The sequence below is a fragment of the Cyanistes caeruleus genome, chromosome 1 (genome assembly GCF_971803275.1).
Source record: "Cyanistes caeruleus chromosome 1, bCyaCae1.hap1.1, whole genome shotgun sequence".
Classification (NCBI taxonomy): Eukaryota; Metazoa; Chordata; class Aves; order Passeriformes; family Paridae; genus Cyanistes; species Cyanistes caeruleus.
In genome coordinates, this window is record NC_141701.1 from 78,328,052 (window position 1) to 78,348,703 (window position 20,652).

Consider the following 20,652-nt stretch of genomic DNA (forward strand, 5'->3'; position numbering starts at 1 on the left):
TTTGAGACACTTGAGCACGTCCAAAGGAGACAACGAGGCTGGTGAGGGGTTTGGAACACAAACCCTGTGAGGAATAGCTGAGGGAGCTGGGGTTGTTTAGCCTGGAGAAAAGGAGACTCAGGGGTTACCTTATCACTTTCTACAACTCCCTGAAAGGTGGCTGTGGTCAGGTGGGGTTGGTCTCTTTCTCCAGGCAGCAGCTGACAGAACAAGAGGACACAGTCTCAAGCCACACCAAGGGAAATATAGGTTGTATATTAGGAAACGATTTTTTACAGAAAGAGTGATAAAGTACTGGATGGTCCACTTGGGGAAGTGGTGGAATCACCATCCCTAGATGTGTTTAAAAAACACTGGATGTGGCACTTGGTCCCATGGTTTAGTTGTGGTGTTGGAGCATGGGTTGGACTTGATAATCTTGAAGGTCTCTTCCAACTTAGTGGTTCTCTGATTCTGTGATTCAGTAATACTGAGGCAAGGATAATACTTAATCTTCACTGAAGATATTAAATCATCTTTGTATGGTAGAATAGTTTTACCAAGAGGGGAAGAAAATGTTCAGTTTTAGAAATTCCTCAAGTTTGCAAGGAATTTCTTCCAGACAAAACAGAGTTTCCATATTCCAAGAGTGAGGTGAACAAATAAAGCTCCTGAGTAACTGCTTTATTCCTGATGTTATTGTTGTATATGGAAGATCCTTTATCACTTCTTCATTTTGTGAAAAATCTGAGTTTGCCAATGCATTCATGTAGTAGACAGTGTAGCTTTCTGTAACTCTGAGGGCTTATGTGGGAAACCAGTTCCACGTGATCAGTTTCATTATGCATCATAACCAGTGAAGAATTGCTCTGCTAATATCCAGTCTACTAATTAGAAAGTACTACCAAACAAAATAATCCAGTGAGAGAAGAGAAATAATTTTTCGTGGGTATAGTCTAAAAGCTTGAATCAATTGTTTTTTATGTAAATTACATAGTGGTTATAAAGAATTATCAAGGTGTAGCATGCCATATAGACAGAAAAAGGTTTTCAGGAGAAGATGTCTTTCCTTCTTCTGAATTCCAGGCAGCATGTAATTGACATTTATCAGGTAGGTTGGTTGGTAATATTCCGGTGATCACGCTGTCACCATGAAGTAAATCAATACACTTATTCCCTCTATAAAATTTAAATTGAAAAGTACATGTGAAACATTAACATGATAAAAAGTACATTTTCAAGGATGGGACATAGAGTTTGCAATGCTCTGCTTAACATCCCTGCTTCTTAAATATCTTGCTGGAGCCTTTTCATATTTTCTTTATCACCCTGGCACAAGATATAATAACACAACTTTTACTACTATTCACTCATGGTCAAGCCATTTACTTTAGGATCTAAACCAGGTGCTCTAAATCATCTGTATTGGAAGAATAATTTTTCTCTCCATCGACTAAGGAAATTAGGTTCCTATCTTATGTCCTCTGAGTCAAATCTCACTTGTATCCCTAAAATCATCTAAACAAAGCATGCTCAACATCTGTATTACTCAAAAAATTCCTTGTGAATACTTGATTTTTACATACTCATTGGGTGCATTTCATGCAACTTTTTTTTTCCCCCCTAAACACCATGTTATTTTCCTTCCCCATGCAGGAATAGGCTGAGGCCAAAAATTATTACTTTTAAAGATAAAATTGTGAAATCATCAACTAAGACTTCATAATAGTTTACTATACTTTAAGTTTTGGTTTACATTATGCAGTTTCCTTAAATACTTGTAATGTGTAATATAGATAAGAAAATAGTGATACAATAGGATAGAAATTGCATATTTTGCATTTGTATTCTCTTATACTTTATAGCAATTATGCTCAGCTTATCACAAGTAATGCGTATGTTTTAGAATTTAAGTGTTTAAGGTGAGCTCTCTCTATAAATACTGCTATTTTGCAATGAAATGCAAAAGTAGTGAGTGTTTAATTACAGGTCCTTCTTTTGTGAGCACTAGGCAATCACATTTACAAATTCAACAAATCTTCCATAGAAACCACTGAGAATTAAATAATTGTCATGAATTCAATACAAAACTTAAAAGACATACTTTAGAATATTCCTGTTATTTTGTTGTTCTTTTTAGTTTTATAAATTTCTTTCTAGTAAATGTACTAAAGATGTATTTTGGACTCAGAGAAGACAGTTACAAACTGCTTGGTATCTACTTCTGTCATTAGGAACATATGGATTGTTGCAAGCACTTGGGCATCCCATTTAATGCTTTTACAAGGAGTGGAGCACTGCTGAAAATCTGAATACAACAGTGGTTCTTAGTTATTTTTGAAAATCATGAGCCTAAACTATTGTGATTATAATTAGATAATTACATATGGTCTGCTTCACTTTATGTTGCCCTGTAGTCTCCTAATTTTCATAAAGTAAGCTCACCATAGTTAGAAGCAGAAAGAATATGTTGATTTCTTACTTGGATGGAAGGCCTCAGGGAAAAAGGCAGATGCTGCCAGAGCTGATAGTGACACTGCATGTGACACTGTTGTCAGTGAGTCTCTTTGGAACCAGTTCTCAAAGCATTGCAAGGCAACCTCATGCTGTTAAATCTGCAGCCTTAGCTACTTTTCAGTATCCGAGTAGGCGGGGATGCATGCGGCTTTTAAGACATACCAAGGTTATTGAGTGGGATTTCATGCATCCAATCTAAATACTCTCTGTGTTTTAAATGAATAATTTCTTCATCATTCCCCACAGAAAACACATTGTAGTGTGATAAATGACATGATTCCTGCCAAAGGTTGTTGAATTTCTATGAACTGTATTTATTTGCACCTTCTCTACATAAGGTAGCAGATATAAAATACCATTATTAATGATAATGATCTACTATAATGATAATTATAGTGTTTAAACACAGCATACCTAATCTTTCTGTTAATGAATAATTACCACTTAGAGCTGATGATGATAAGAGGGAAATGGATTAACAACAGAATGTTATGACAAATAGATAATATTTAACTTCTAACCAATATTGTTCTAATTTGTATTTATTAAACTATTGTTTACAGTGCAATCAGAGCAATGCATTTTAGCCAGTGAGAAATTGCCTGTATTTTTTAGTGGTTATGGGAAAGTATAAAGAAATAGCTATATTTGGGCTTATGTTCTGCTTTGCAGCCAAGGGGTCAGTCTGTCTCAGTTTAGACCTTTAAACAGGTTTTTTGTTTCATTCAATATGTACTCCAAACAGTCCTCAGATAACCTTTGCTACTTATGCATTCTTGAGAGAGTTAAAAAACAATACAAGTGCATCAGACAAAGAATTTACTAAACATTTAGTATTTTGAGAATCTGTGGTAATTTAATATCTCCCCCTCCAGTTTATTTCTCAGTTTTCTTCCAATTAGTACGCTTTGGTTGGGAATTTAGTTGTTCAGTCTGAATAAAATTATTCACTATTCAAGATTCTTTATGATTAAGATCATGTACCAGCGACAGCTACGAAAAAGAGAAGTTTCCAGAGAGTTTTTACTATGGTTACATGCGCCTTGGGGAGAAAATCAGTTCTTACTACTTGAAGAATTCTGATATGGAAAGGAATAAGAAAAAATTAAGAGAAGGGTGGCATAAGTGCAAATAGGAATTTTTATAGAGGTTAAATTTTAACGCTTTTATGTTGGACACACACAAATATTGATAGAAGGCTACTTAACTGTAGGGTACTGTGACCCAAAGAGGGCTGCATTGCCTGGATTGAAAGGCAGGGGCTCAAACAAGCTACAAAAGTACAAAGAAATTTCATGTAACAGTTGTACTCTGTGGCCCAGAACCCAGCCAATATAAATGGCCTAATTCCATGTTATTAAATTCTTTTACCCACACCAAAATAGGTCAATTTCATGGAAAGTGACTGCAGAAAATAGTTCCTGATCTGTTCTAATTTTTCCAAATGCCCTGAATTTCTCTGAGAAAACTTTACTTGTTGTTGGTCAAAGCTGTGGCCTGGACTGTTTTAAGACAACTTTATAGACAATGTAAATCTTCAGGAACTTTCCCAAATATTCCAATGTTCTTCTTTTGCTTTGGAAAGCAAAATGTAATAAGCTATTGTATATCTTCTTTTAGTCTATATAAAAATGTTTATAATTTCACTGATTAAATGGTGGTGCAGGGAAAAAAAAAATACAGAGGCTTTTTTATGACTACCTGTCAAATGTGTAACTCAAGTGAGTGAAATAGAAACAGCAGACAAGGGACACTGAGCTGTGTGACATGTTAGTGACCTAAACAAGTAAGGTGAAGGTGTAAAGAGCTTATCTGAGATGGTGAGGACTCATGAATTCAGTACAGAAAAATATGGAGGAACTCAGGGCTGGAAGTGACTCAGTAAAGTATAAATTCCTTTTGCAGTGCTACCATTGGGAAAGAAAAGACAAAGCATACTTGTGGAGCTGAAGGAGGAGATGGCCACAATCTAGTTATATGATGAAAATGAGATCAGGGATAAATATGTGTCTCTCACAGAGTGTGGAGACAAGACTGCATGTTGAAAATAAGGATATACAGAATGAGGAAGGAAGAGAGGCCAAAGCAGGATGAGATAGATGAGAAAGAAATGCAAATAGTACAGAGGTGTGAGACTTGGAAGGAACCTGGAATACAGAGGAGTTACCCTTGGTTTTCCTCTGATTCCTGTAAGAGCCCTGTACAAACACTGGTCAGCTGGTATTTATTATTGTACTGATTTGACTGTAGTTTTACTGATACTAAAGCAGTAGTGAGTCAAAGGTATTGCAATCCAAAATGGGTACTGTTTTCATGACTGGCTTGCAATTGCATGAGCCCATTTCTGGAGCCTTTGCATTCCTGTCTTCCATCACTACTTGAAATGGTTGGTTAAAGTATATGTTTAACTCAAAAATGTAGTTTTAATTTACTTAATACTCACAGGTAAATGAAAATCAGACTGGCATAAGATTTTCTGACATTAAACAACATAACCTTGGTTAACGAGACCAAGCTGGTGCTTTTTTCCTTCTATGTCTTATGGCATGGACATGAGAAAAAGGTGGAGAAAACCCCAATTTGACCTTCCCTCTTCTGATTCAAAGAAAATTCTGGCTCAGTCTCACAACTAATCTCTGCCTGCAGGCTAGTCTGCAATAAATCTGTCCACCTGTCCTGTGCAGGTATCTCCCAATTGGTATAACATAAGTAGTTGCTGGAACTGAATTAGTGTGTCTTGTCTGCCAGGCAAATTCTTTAATCAATGAAAGATGAACTCATTTTCATTCTGAGGTCCAACAAAGATGCAAGTGCTGTATATAAAGTACGACTTTTAACAGAAATACCAACAGAAGCCATACTTCCATATCTAAATTACAGGGAGTAGAATAACTTCCCAGAAACTTATGCAGACTTGTTAAAACGCTTAATTAGACAGATCTGAAACTTAATCCTGAGTAAGTTTTCTAGCTAAAGAAGTTTTCTGGTTCTAAATTGTCCAAGTGAGGAGGGAATAAATCTTCCTCATTTATTTTTAAATTAAATCTCTGCTTTCATTATTTAAATTTTTTAGATTAGTGAACAGAATAATTTATTAGTCACACGATCTTTTTCTGTAGATTTCTAATGCACTACTGGGTGGGATTTGTGCTGCAATCTTCTGGAATCTTTAAAAGTAAATACCATTGTCTTTCATAAGCCACCCATCCAAAGCAATGAATTAAAATATTTTCTTTTCTGCACCAGAAAGATTTCTGAACCAGAAGACATCTTGCTTGCACACTGCTTTTGAACCTATTTTTCAATATAATCTGAGCTAGGCTTGTTCAAAGCCAGTTGAATGGAATCAGCCACATTTACTTTACTGAGTTAAAAACTGACCAGCTTAAATGTAGCAAAACTTAGGATAATTAATACATGTACAATTTCTGTGATGTTCTAAGCTTCCAATAATATATAAATAAGTAACTATTTACTAATAAGTAAATATGATAGAAACTTTCAATCTGTAAGGCAGGTATGCATAACTATAAATAGGGAGGCTATTCCTGGTTCTTCAGCACATGGTTGTTCTTTCTTTTTAAATATTTCTATAGATTGTAATACTTGTTAAATAAATGCAAACCAATAAATAATCACAGAAAATAAATGCAATCTAAAGAGTAATAATATGCAAAGCCTATCTCTAATATATAAAGCATATATCTATATAATAGTACATCTAGTTAATAGATCATTCAAGTGTCACACCAAGGTTATATAATTGAGAGAAAAAAGGTCTAGTTTGTATTTGCAAAGGTCTTTTTCACTTACATTGAAATTCCTGAAATTGCATAAATGAAAGATGCTTTTCTGTTTGTTTCTGAATTGTCTATTTTATGAACTTCTCTCTCTAAGATTATTGTTTCCTCTGCTGTCTCCAACAGAGGCTTTAATATATTCTATGGAATGCACTGTACTGGCCACTGGTGAAATCCAAACCAGTTACTTGCAAACTCCTGCAGTATGGACTGATGTGCAAGGTCGTAGGAATCATCCTTCAACCTTGCTTTATTTAAGGTGTCACTACCAGAAAGATGAATATTTGTGTTTCTGTTTCCAAACATGTTAGCATTTCTGGAAATTTGCCATGCTCTTTTATGCAAACTATCTTGATGGATTTCACTGAGATGCTTTTGGAAAGACCAATGACAGCAAAAAAAAAAATGGTCCTTGTGATGTCTAGGCCTTGCTCTACAGCTGTCTGAATATTTTAAATGTGGTTACAAAGCAGCCCTGAGATAATGGTTTCTGGCCACCAGAGATGCATTTTTTTTTTTAAAGCTAAGACATGCACAAGTAGACAAAATTCAAGTATTGAGTTCAAACCTTAATTAATTTCTCTTCTATTAGAAAAAGCTTTTAATCATTCTCCCACAAAATTGACTTCTGTTAGCTGGAAATGATGTGATAAGATAAAGCTTTATCCAAATAGATCTTTTGAGTTTGAAAAAGTAAATTCAGGAGGTGTCACCTTAAAAAATACACACCTTAAAAAGAAACCAAACTTATTGTTGACTTCACAAGACACTTGAAACGGTCTTTGATTTGCTAATATCAGAATAAAAACTATAAATTTTAAAATTCAATTGCATTTCTTCTATGTCAGGGCCTTATTCTCTAAAATCATATTTATGTCATATTAAAATAAAAAGACATATTATTCTTTGGACTAAGATGATTCACATGTTCTTTTATTGCTCAGCATATAAGGGTTTATTTCTCTAAATTACTTCCACACTCTGTCAGCAGTGAACAAAAGAAAGAGACTGGGAAACTGAAGCATAATAAACTTACGAAATATGAATCCACCACTTCACTTAATTGGTTTGATTCAATAAAGCATAATTTATACCAACTAATTATACAGTTTTTGTCATTTAAATGTTGAAGTAAATACAACCCATCCATTTTTCCTTGAAGGGTATTTTAAGAATTGGAAACAAGCCACTGCTGTCTTGGCAGCTTGCTCAGACTGGTCCTCTGCTTGATGAGTTAAGGGTTAGTCCATTAGCTTTCAGGAATGAAGTGCTGAAATATCTTTTTGCTTAGCCAGCTATCACATACATAAGTAGCTGAGAGAGAAATGCCATCAGTCCTCTTCTGGACCAGGATGCATGCCTACATGTACACAGCTTTTGTCCACTCCCCTCTGCTCAAAGGTACTGTTGTGTTATACCAAATTTTTGTTCAATCGCTAGAACATTGTTGTTATGATTAAAAAGGTACTCACTTTTTCAGTCTTTGCCTAACTTTTTTTCTCTTGTCTTGGTAAAAATCAAGCTTTGGTATGAAATTATTTAAATATTTATAATAAAGGTCTATCTTTAACAATGGAACATGCACAGCAGTGCAGAAAGCTGCTGTACTAATGAAGAGCCAGGGAAGACAGAAAACACTTCTGGAAATAAATTTTTACTAATAAGATCATTCAGATTAATTTTTTCCTACCAGTTTTAAAGAAAATATCCATTTACTGAAGTGTCAGTTTTCTGAAATGTGGGCCAATAGATACCTGCAGGTCAAACAACTCTGACAGAAATATATGTTTAGAGATTTCCTCTCTGTCATACTCCTCATTATTAGGAGACATGCAAGGTGGGAGTTCCCCACTGAATAGGTTCAAAAGCACAGGTTCTAAATAAAAAATTCCATGTTCAGCAGGTTAGTCAGTGTTTTTTCATCACTGGATGCTGATAACCCATCCAAACCTGCCTGTCTCCTTAAAGGACCCTCAGTGAGATGAAGGTGTTTCGTGATACCTTTTTTTTGCAAGCTTGTAATGTATTATTTATAAATGTAGCTCCTTCAAAATATTAATAATATATGTCCTCCTACTTCTGCTGTGAATTTTTTTTTTCTCCAGCTATACTAAGTTCTGAAAATAAATTTAAACTTTATCCAGTGAAATTTAATATTGTCTTACTTGATTAGGTGATCTATAACATAGCTTCTTTGGCATAAGTCCTTTGCAAAACTGTGGTCCTGATTATGTGAAGCAATGACATTGACCCTGCAGCAGTTTGTGTTAAAGGACCCTTTTTCAGTCTGCACTGCCTGGCTTTGTTGACCAACGAAGAGCAATGGGGTACTGGAGGTCTGAACCCCAGCAACACCCAGGGGTCCTGACCTCTTTCCAGGACTGAACTTGGCATCTACACAGACCAGATTTTAAAGGGTTATTTTTCACATAAATTAAAATTCTGCACAAGGATCCTTTTAGCTATGGTAGTCAAGCAAATGGCAAACTCCGTTTCCTGGCAGATAATTACCTCGAATCATTGCAATGCTTTCAAGGAGGAAAAAAAAAAAAAAAAAGAAAAAAAAAAGAAAAATACAGTTGTTGTGTTCGAAATATAATTCATACTCCACTTTTGCTCACTTAGTTATTTAGTTTAGCTGTAATTAGCTTTGTGTCTCTGTAAATTTCTGGCACACAACACATCTCACATACTGCTTAACTGAATGGGGCTAAGTAAATAATCCCCATTGACTGAGATTTTTTCATGTAACACATGAAATAAAAAAGAAAAGGCTCAACCAGTACACTGTAGTCACCACACTGACATTTTATCTTGTAAGCCATGTTAAGTATTTGTTATTTTAAATATCAACACAAACCTCCAATCTTATTCTCTTCTGTTTTGTTGAGAGTCACTGCTGTAATTTGTCTTTTGTGACATTTGTTGTAATAGAAAGAAAAGGTTTTCAACCTATCATGCAAAGCACAGGACAAGCTCTCTTGCGTGCAATTTTTTTTTTTTTTGTTTCTTCTTAGCAAAAATTGGGCAAAGATGTCATAACTGCAATTCATGCATTAAATGAGACCTGGAGGCTATCTTCTTCAAAGAGGATGATATATTCCATGATTTCTCTGTGTCATGAAAACCATCTGACTTTATGTGAAACTTGTGCATTTTTGCACTACCACAGTAGATGAAAGCACGCAATAAAATATAAAATACTAAGGCTCCCTATCAGCAAAGGAAGTAAAATATACAACTGAAACCCAGAATGGGAGTGAGCACTGGGCACATGAAGCTTGCCAATGTACTGGGTTTTCAATCTCCAGATAGTTACATGATTTCCTGTTGCACCCAGGGTACCCTTCCAACAGCAGGAGTTCCAGGTGAAAGGAAGGAAGAGACTGCCATTGTGGGCAGTTTAACAAGCACTGAGGATGAAGACAGTAGGAATCATGGTACAAAGAAGTCCTCTGGGATGATTTTCTTATTGATCAGGTTTGGAGCATCCCACAAGTGCTTTAAGAGCATGTCATGAAACTAGAGAAGATGCCATGTGAGGTCTGACAAAGTAAAGAAGTCTTAGGACTGAAATTTGGGCTAGCAAGTGGAAACTGAAGATAAGGACATTCATAGTGGCATAATTTGAACTAGTCTCATCATGTACAATCATGAGAAAAATATCGAAAGGCAGAGCTTTAAATGCCTGGCTGAGAAAACGTGGTGAGGAGAATTGAGTCACAGTCTTGGAATGTTGACACACTTGTTAAAGAATAGGAAAAAATGCAAAATTAATTTTGGCCATGAGAAAAATAGGCTTATGAAAGTTTAAAAACTTGTTTAAAAACAAGATCATTGTGATACCTATAGAAAGGTTTAGGAAAATTTTCAAGTGTTGGAAAGCACAAATTTAGGAAAAAAAATGCAGTTCTGACAAAGGGTGAAGTCACGAAAAATCTGCATTCTTCACTGAAGGATGCTACAAAAGGAGATGATAACTCAGAAGGAAATGCTGAGGTTGTAGTTCATGCAGAATCAAACTAGGGACCAGTAAAGAGGAGAAAGAAAACCATAATATAAAGCCAAGGGTTAAAATGGGAACTTGTATAGGTAACTTTGATGCCTAATGCTAAACAAGAATATCAGCATTATACCTGTGTTTACTATCTGTGGGAAAGAAGAAAATCAGTCAGGCAGTATAGTATCAAGGAGCAAAATACTCAGGGAAGTCACAGCAGGCTTTATCAGTGGGGAATAATGATGGTTGTGAAAGGAATCTTTCTCAACTAAGACTTAAAAAAGAGGATAGTATTAACATTAGCTATTCAGGAAAACTTCCCTAGTTATTCTTAATTTTACAACAATTACAATTAGTTTCAATGCAATATTTGTGCAGGAGCAATAAAAACCAGAATTACAAGACGGTTGTATTCAGTTAAATAAATAATAAGAAGAATGTGGAAATAAATAAAACTGAGGCATATTACTATAGAAATTCTGAATGGGATAGCTGAGACTGTTAAATCACTACGGGTGGTGTGGATGCTATCTAGGGATATCATTTAGAAGACCTGCAGCAAATGCATATATCCATTAAAAAGCAAATCTGTGAGGGCAAACAACATAGCTAATAAAAGCAAGAACACATCTTTCAGAAAAATGAAGTTGTGTCTCAGAGAGGACAATAGAAAGAACCATAAAACCTGTTTTATCTATAAAACCACAATAAAGAAGACAAAAAACGAGTTTGAATAAATCTCTGCAAACAAGCTTATAATAATTGTCTTTTAAGACATCTGGAAGCAAAAGCCTGAGAGGAACTGTGTAAAGCCAGCCCAAAACTGAGATACAGAATTGCTTGGAGAAGATAAGATCACAAATGTAAAACTTATTACACTTTTTCTTTATTGTTAGTATAGAAAAACTGGGATTTTTTTCTATCCTAGAACTTCATGAGGGACTCAGGAGAAGGTTAAATTAGCTATAGAAGCAGTTGTGGAACAAACAGACACAACAGTAACAAATCATTTGGATTAGCTGTTACATGCCCAAGAGCCTGAAGAATGAAATAAGGGAACTATTATGATGTGCAATATTTTGCTTCAAACCACTGTGGCACAAGAAGGCTTGGAGGTATAATATAACACTGACTTTTTTTTCCCAAAAGTTCTCCAGGGTGTCCAGGGGAGCTAAGGATGGATATGACTGACATATACAGGCAAAACAGAAGGAGCAGATTTGCTCAACTCAGAGAGAATTTCCCATACTGAAAAAAAGAGAAATCAACACACGTTCTCTAAATAAAGCTGATATTTTGTAGTACTTTCTGAATTCTTTAAAGAGGTTAACATGCAGGCAATTATATAAAGATGAATTCCCAACAAATGAGGGGAAGCTGTTTGTTGTATGATACATGATTAATCTGTGTACCTCTGACAGAGTATGTGGACTCTGAAATTTAATGAAAGTTTCAAAACAATGGGGCAACTTGCTACAAGAAAAATACATTGAGGGTTGTTAAGTACAAACCATTGGAACTAAATATAATTAGAAAGTAAGAAAGTTTTATGAAGTATTGCTTGGCCAGTTTATGGATACCATCTAGACATGAGTGTAAGAGATGGAAGGAAGGACCAAATAGACCCTTTCATAACATGATCTTTCTTACATTCCTGAAAAAACACAGCACATTTTCAGACTGAGTAAAAGAAGGGGAATTTTTGTATGAGAGAAAACTTCACAGTTGCAGATGTGGTTTTGTACCTATGGAGCATTCATAATACATATAGTGGGATTTCAATTCATGAGCAAGAAAGAGATGCAAAGTAAAAAGCTGCTGTGATCTTACTTCAGATTCATGCAATACATTCTAATTCAAATTTTTCTTACTAACGAATTTTAGTAGCTAATTATTTTGGCATAGTTATCAAGACTTATGTTTGATTAGTTTCTGCATTTTGAAGGTATGGAATATACAAACTTCAGTAAATTTATGGAGACAAGCAACAATCCTCCTAATCATACACAGACTATAAAACTCTTTAAATTAGCATACTTCTGAAAAGCTGCATTTAAACTGATATGAACCATAATAAGTCATCAGTGAATGATCACTGTTTTGAGGCTGGAAGTGTTTTCAGGGACAGATATAATCTGGGCCAAGACATATAAAAATCTGTTCCTAAATATCATAACAGTAAGTCTTGGCATGAGCTAGCTCTGCCTTTGGTACCTGGAAGTCTCCCGTTATGATCTTTCATGATTTGAAGGGGTTCACACAGTTTCCCTTGACAAAATAGTATTTCCCAAATAATTTTTATAGTGTAAATGAAAAGAACTCTTAGGCTCAGTCTGGTTTTGTGGAATGATGATGTATATCCTCTTAGACATTCAACTCATACTTTCAAAGTGAGCTTTACATTATTTTTAAAAAACACGATATCTGATTTTTTTTTTTCATCATATATTTTTCTTTTTCCAGGATCTCAGTTTCTTATCTACAGGACTTTTCAAAATTAATACTTTTAATCATGCTTATTTGAAAATCAGTGCTTTGGAACGCTACATACTCTTAGGAAATCTGGGTGGGTTGTCGTTGACATCCGTGAGAGTAATGTTTACAGTGGTAGTACCAGCTAGTCCTCCCAGCTGTCCTCCCATGTCCTTGGCTTGGATTAGAACTTGATATTGTTCTTTCACTTCTCTGTCCATATTTGGCAAAGCTGTTCTTATTACACCTATGAGAAGAAACGGGAAAGAAAAGGAGCAAATAAACAAAGGGCTGTGATTGTCTACTCTTACCAATTAATACTGGATCTCTTGAACCAGGAATAGAATATTTCTGAATGGGTTGATGAGAGGAGGTCACACAAAAACATGCAAATCACTCAGGCTCTTCAAAATTGTGTTTGTCAGCTATTCAACCTCTCAAAATGACTGTTTTGTCTTTTCAATCAGGACATGAATAGATGAAAGACAATGATGGGTTTTCACTAGGGATGTGAATGCTGTGATCATAGGTTTGCCACATCAGGGATGAGGAACACTGTCTTGTACAGAGTAAGGAAATGTAGGAAGAGGTGGCATTGCATTGCAGAGCCTGAATCTTCAGTTGTTTCCAGCCACTTGATAATAAATTCAAGTTACTGTAAGCCAAGACAATGTTCCTCTGTACAAAAGGAGGTCTTTATTAGAACACTCTTCCTTTCCTAGAGGAAGTTTTTGTGATATAGCAAAAATATGCAGTGAAAATTTGAGGAATTTCCTTTAAAAAAAATATTTAAATATCACATTAAGACATGACTTTTAGTCTTTAGTGATTTTGGACAGCTGCTATCTGAGCAGATATGCCATAATCTCCCTTCTTATATGCTAAGAGTATATAGAATAAAGGGAAGACTTGGAGAGACAAAGATGGGGAGAGAAAGGGAGAAATACTACTGAAAACACAAGTTAGCTGATGAGGTTGTATAAAGCTAAGATGTTTGGAGTACGAAAGGCTTTTTCTTAAAATCAAAAATGTAGGAGAAAATACATGTCTTTGTCAACATTTTACAAATGTGAATAGCATTGCAAAATCTTATTTATTCAACAACAGTTATCAAAAAATATCTAGGTGCACATTGGTGCAGATAACATGCAAAATTGAAAAATAAAACAATTGGAAGTACGATTTTCTTGGTCATTATTTGTTTATAAATTATAATTTTCTAGTATTAAACAATCTGATGTCAAAACCAAGTTTTTAAATGTTAAAATGGGTCTGGAATGGCAAGAAGCAAAGTTTAAGGACCATTCTTGTCTTTATAGCAACTAACCACTGCCTTAACAAGCCAGAATAAGAGCCATTAGCTTAAAATACTTTTTAGAGTCTATAAATAACTTTAACCTAAATCTTCAATTTCTGGAACCTGTTAAAAGTTCCTATTGAATTGAACTCTATAACAATTTCCTTTCTTGCCATCTGTAACTTGATGATAATGACAACGTTATTAAGAATCACCATTTTCCTGCCTCAAGATGGCATGTACTGTAGTGCACACAGTTTGCTCCAAACTGAAACCTTGAATTACAAAACTACAAAAAAAAATTTCATATTCATGAGATTTGGGAAAAGAATATTTTTGTGAAGAGGATGAACTTTACTAAGTTTCCTCTTGAATTCCTTAATTAATGCTTAATTTGGCATTGTGGAGACTATATGTTCCGCATTATTTTACAACATCCTCGGTATGTTCATTCCAAGGAGAAAAGACCTATGGGAATGAAAGACCTCCTGTGCTATACTAAAGAAACGAAATAACATAGAATTATAGAATCAGAATATGCTAAATTGGGAGCCACCCACCAGGATCATTGAGTGCAACTCCTGTCTCTGCGCAGGACACCCCAAGGGTCACACCATGTGCCTGAGAGTGTTTGTCCAAACGCTTCTTCAACTCTATAAGGCTGGTGCTGTGACCACTTCCCTGGGGAGCTGTTCCAGTGCCCAACCACCCTCTGGGTGGAAAATCTTTCTCTGATATCTGAGCCTAAACCTCCCCTGACTCAGCTTCATGACATTTCCTCAAGTTCTGTCTCTGATCATGAGAGAGAAGAAATCAGTATCTGCCCCTCCTCTTCCTCTCATGAAGACATTGAAGACCACAATGTTCCCAGCAGTCTACTCTTCTCTAGACTGAACAGACCAAGTGAGCTCAGCTGCTCCTCACATGGCTTCCCCTCAAGGCCTTCACCATGTTCATGGCCTTCCTTTGCATGTTTTCTGAGATCTTAATGTCTTTTGTATACCATGTCATCCAAAACTGCCCCCAGCACTGGAGGTGAGGTTACCCCAGCTCAGAGGAGATGAGGACAATCCCCTCCCTTGCCTGGCTGGCCATGCTGTGCCTGATGCCCCCCAGGACAGGGTTGTTCCTCCTGGCTGCCAGAGCACTGCTGACTCATATTCAATTGGCTATTGACCAGGACACCCAGGTTCCTTTCCACAGGGCCACTTTTCAGCCCCTCATTCCCCAGTCTATACACAATGGTTGCCCCATTCCAACTGCAGAATCTGGATTGCCCCATTCCAACTGCAGAATTGTCTTTGTTAAGCTTCATATGTTCAGGGATTGCCCAGCTCTCTATTTTGTCAGAAACCTGCAAGATCCCCCTGGCCCCAAGGGAGTCAACAGCTCCTCCTAATTTAGTGTCATCAGCAAACTTACATAGTGTTCCTTGCAGTCCTGAGTCCAAGTAATTTAGGAAGACGTTGAAGAACACTGTGTTGAGGATGGATCCCTGCAGAACCCCACCAGTGACAGGTCACACTCTGATGTCCCCCCATTCACTACAACCCTTTGTGCCTGACCTGTAACCAGCTGCTCAGACACAACATGATGTGATGTTTACCCAGCTGTGTGCCAGACATTTTGTCCAGAAGGATCCTGTGAGAGACGGCTTCAAAAGCTTTGCTGAAGTCCAAAAAGATTACAGAAAAAGATGACAGAAAAAACTGAGCATGGGCACACAGTGGGCTGTGAGTAGAAAATGCAGTCTATTTGGTTGATATAGGTGCTCTGGGTACAACTAAGTGGCTTTCTCAGAACTGTTCCATGGGTTTTTTAGAAAATGAAGAATGGACAATCACTCCAGTAGTAAAGTTCCAAATCATCCACTGTTTATTCTTGTCTGAAAGTGTAAGGTCATTCTATATATTTTTTTCTGGAAAAAAAAACCATTTTCTTTAGAAAAAAAAAAATCAATGAAAATAATTTTTATGTCTAGCAATTCATGGGCAATTTTCCTTTTTTTGTCTACTCTATTTAAAGGCTTAGATGAAATACTGAGAAATATTATTTCTTCCAAAATCAGTTCATATGGACAGGACAAATGTGAATTAGTTATCTTACCAGCAAAATAGAAGAATAAAGTAGAGATAAGAATCCATGTGAAGGAATGGGCTACAAATGTTGGTATTTCAATTTCAGCATCACAAAGAATATTTCAATTTAAATCAAAAGGTTATTAAAATGTAGAAACCATATGTGCATGCAAAGGTGTTTTTGTATAAAATCTTTTACCTTAAGATTTTATAATATTGCTCAATTTCAGAACTGAATAACTTTGATTTTCTTTTTTGTCTTTTCAGATGTCATCAATATCAAATGTCTAGAAAAATATGGTTCCTATGAGATCACTGAAAACTGAAAATAGTATGTATGGGATTTGGGCCAGAAGATTTGCTTTCCAAAGTTATTGACCTATAATTCAGAAGAAGATCACTCACTTTTGTAGGAGACAAAACACAGGTACCAAGAAAAACCTCCTGCATAAGTATTAACATCAGTACTCCTGCTGATGCCAATTTGGATTTCAATAATATAACTGAAGTCAGAAGATGGACTAGAATACCAAGTCTAAAAAAACCTGGTTACATCTAGCCATAAATAAGAATATTTACCTCATAAATATCAGAAAATTGGGTGGAAAGGAAATTTTAATGGTGGAAATGGACGTTTTCATAAGAAAAGACAATATACAGAGGAAAGAGAAAAGAGGTTATCTAAGAGAAGTTCTCATTTAAAAGAGTTTAAAAAAAACCCTCTCACATTAAAATCAGAAGAGTGATTTCATAGCATTTAAAAGTACCCACATATAATTTTGAGGCCTTAGAATATGGCATTCAAACAGTTGCTGTCCAGAAGGTACTGTAATCCATTTAACCTCCCTGAAATAGCAATAAAAGCTAACTCTCCCACTTCCACATGCTTTGCTTATCTCCAACAAAAAGATGGATAAAGATTAGGAGGTCAATAAAAACAAGGAATAAAAGGGGCAGTTATGACATTCAGACCCATAGAGCTTAAAAACTATTTAAGTTTACCAGTTTCATATCAGAGTAAATGTGCGACAACTATTCGGAGGGATTTGAGGAAGGAGTACATTGCAAAGTCATGTCCTTGGCAAACACAATCCTTATTTCACACATAAAGCTATGGTCACTGGTCTCACTGTTACTACTTTGCAATGGGATCTTGAGCTAGTAACAGAAATTTCCACAAACATTTCAACATCTGTGAGGTAGAAGCTAAATAAACAAACAATGTCTGGAACTGTTTGGGAAGGAATAGAGAACAGAAGTGCTATTAAACAGCTGTATCCCTCCGTATCAGCTGTCTTCCTGAATACTGTGTGCACTTTCTCCCCCTGAGGAGGAGAAGGATGATTATTGTTATGGAATGGCTTCTGTTTAAAGAAGTCTTCAATCTATAAAAGAGTTGATTCAGGGAGAATATAAATAGAAATCAACTGTTCACTGTCTTATGCAATGAGTGAGGTATGAAACAAGTTAAGAGGTGCCCCTCCTTCAAGAAAAAGAGCATTAGGAGCTGGTTCTCAATCAAATAAACTTTTGCTGCAGAATTTCTTGTTAGAGGGTATGCAGCTACTGTACTCCTGGACAAGTTAAATCTACTGGGAAATGGAAAAGTTGTGGAGGAGAAATACTTTCAGACTTTTAGCTATTTGTACCCTGCAAGTCACCCAGGAGCTTTGTAAGGGCAAGTTCTGTGAAAACTAGTGGAGTATTCTAGGGGTGCATCACTAAACACTTACTCTTCCCTCAGTATAGCTAAGCAGGTCATCACTTTTGGAAACATAATACAGGGTAGAAACTTAGTACAGATGTTCTTGGGTTCTTTAAATAACTACAAGATTATGTCTCAAAATTGTTTCTGGAATGCGAGAGATGGCAAAAAAAGCCAACAACAACACAAAAAATGCTTATTCATCTGCTGGCAGTTCTGAATTTGTCATTGTACCAAAATGGATTTCTTCCCTTTTCCTGTCAAAAGCACTCAGGACAGATTTCTGGCAGTAAAGTTCTGCAGTGAAAAAATACTACATAAACTCCTCAGTTATAAAATAAAGAATTGGGAAGACCAGATCTGTAGTACTCCCTCGGACTTCTGGATTTTAGAACAAATCATTAAGCATCATCCTGTGCAGTGTTATTCACACACTGTTTAGAGTGAATTACTACTTGTATGTGTACATTACAGAGTTATTCACATACTCTGGAGTAATTGTTTGATCCATGAGTAATTGTCAGTGTGAACTTTCTAACGTAAGACACATTACAGCATATTATTGGTGCTTGTACAAACACGAATCTATATGCTTTTTTCTGGTATAGGATTTTGAACTACGCTGGGCTATTGCTTCACCAATCTTCCTCTACAGCTGTGTCCATTCTTTTAGCACATGAGTAACTCATTTAAGGTAATAGCCAGGTTTGTATGTTCCAGGGCTAAAGGGTACAGGCCATTGCCCATGGTTGACTCAATACTGAGTAACAGATGAAGAACATATGACACAGCCATTCAAAGTGCCTTGGGAAAAATAGTTCTTCTTCTATGTTCTACTAACTATTCTTTTTCTCTTGTGAAACTTGTACTAAAACTCCAATTTTGGCTCAAATAAAGATTTTTCTTGCCACTGAATTTATACCCATTCTTTACAAAACTGTGATGAAAAATTAAATATCAAAGCAACTACTTTTTCTCCCCAGACACCTGAAGAAGTTCCATTTCAGTTTGAAAAGTAAAATTTTTCACTGCAAATTGCAGTATGATCTCCTGCTAAATGGAGCATGGAACAAAGGCATGTGTATATTGGAGATGTTGTGCTCACAGCCTTACAACTCTCCACCATTAGGGCTAAAGGACGTGAATCTGACATTCAAGTACAGCTACACTGGTAGGTGAAACTATTTGCTGGAAGGAGCATATGGATAGCCTTCCCTGTAGCACACTCAGGATGCCACAATGTGTGTCATTCACCATGTATGTTATCACTTCCTCAATTGAATTACTAAATACAGAATGACATTTAGAAATATAGGACAAGATACCCAATTAACATGTCTACCAACCTCCCAAATACTTCAATTTCTTTAAACATATTATCTTTTTCTGCTCACACATCCAGTAACCCCAGACAAAGATAATATGCCCTAGGAAAAGAGGAGGGAAGGAGATGATTAGCTGTTCCACAGTCTCAAATTAGTTCATTATAACAAAACAATAATTGCTGGAAAATTACTGACTGTATGTTCAGCAAGTAAAAATTCTGAGAAGACCCAAGTTACAAAACTCAATAATTAGGAAAAAATAAATAAATAAAATGATACATGTAGAAGATAAAGCTTTGTCTACAGGGAAATGGTAAAGCACTGAAAAAATATTCATTCAATGTAGACATATTTTAGTTATTCCAGGACTGATTGGAGGATTGTTTCTTTTGTTTCTACAAAGCATCGTTATTCATAAAAAGCTAGTCCATAATCAAAACTGAATTGTGGAAAATTGCTGTCCTGGATTTCGGCCATATCAACCAGGTCCATATTTATTCATTGATACTGCCTACATGAATCAAAAAAACAAAGCTTAAATCTTCTGCTGTTCCTGATACACTATTTACCTGTCTTGGGATCAATGGAGAAATATGGTTGCCCCTGAAGAATGCTGTAAACCACTCTAGCACTGTTTCCATAAGTGGGATCATCAGCATCTGTCGCTTTTACTTGAAGCACATATGCTCCTGCAAAGAAACACAGGTAATCAGATTCTTGTCATAGAGCAGAGATCAGGGATATTTCTGACACATTAGTCCAGTTGCTAGTGGGTTCTGTTGCAATTCTTGTTCCACTGGAAAAAAGATGAGAATAAAACTGTTAATTCTACAGCTCCACGCTAGCAATCATCTAAATAATAGCTGAGGCATAAAAGGGTAGAAAAAGAAAGGCGTCCACTGTCAGAAGATACTAATAAATAGTTTATGATGCATTCATTATTTGCAAAAACTTTTTCTATAACACATACAGGATGGAGGTTTGGGAGAACTCAATATAAATTTTGAAAAAGGATTATAGCCCACAACTTTGCGAAAAAGCAGACAACCAGGAAAGTAAAACATGGGAGTTGCCTTTAAAATAAATGTTTGGTCAATCAGCTCATGAATCTTCAGTAAGATCAAGTGAACCAACTGCACCGTAGTCTCCTAAAGCTGGAATTCTTATTCCTGCTGTAGAATGAAATTAGGTTTAGTTCAGGTAGTTGTCTTCAAAATCAGACTTGAGAACCCTTGCCCTCCCAATACAGCTCAGAAAGAAATAGAAGTACAGTGGAAGAAATACTCCTTGTCACTTTGTTTTCAGCCAAAACAATAGACCAGTTTTCTTTACATTACCAGATCAATGGAGAAAAATAAATGCACATGAAAGCAGAAAACTCACTGTAAATGGCAACAGACTGCAGAAATATCTTGTTTCTCCTGCTGGTTGCTAATCTATTTATTTGCATTGCCTCACTGCCCCATAATTAAAATAGTT

The 20,652-nt window shown here is 36.0% G+C and overlaps 1 protein-coding gene across 1 annotated transcript in view; it reads right to left on the reverse strand.

Annotated features, from left to right (window-relative positions):
- The window catches only part of CDH12 (cadherin 12), a 156,222-nt gene that overhangs the window by 55,655 nt on the left and 79,915 nt on the right, over positions 1–20,652 (reverse strand). Inside the window, exons 3-4 of the mRNA XM_023922145.2 lie at positions 19,743–19,862; positions 12,848–13,015 (exon numbers count right to left, since the gene is read on the reverse strand). Of these exons, the coding sequence (XP_023777913.1) occupies positions 12,848–13,015; positions 19,743–19,862 (288 nt within the window). The remainder of the gene's footprint in view (positions 1–12,847; positions 13,016–19,742; positions 19,863–20,652) is intronic.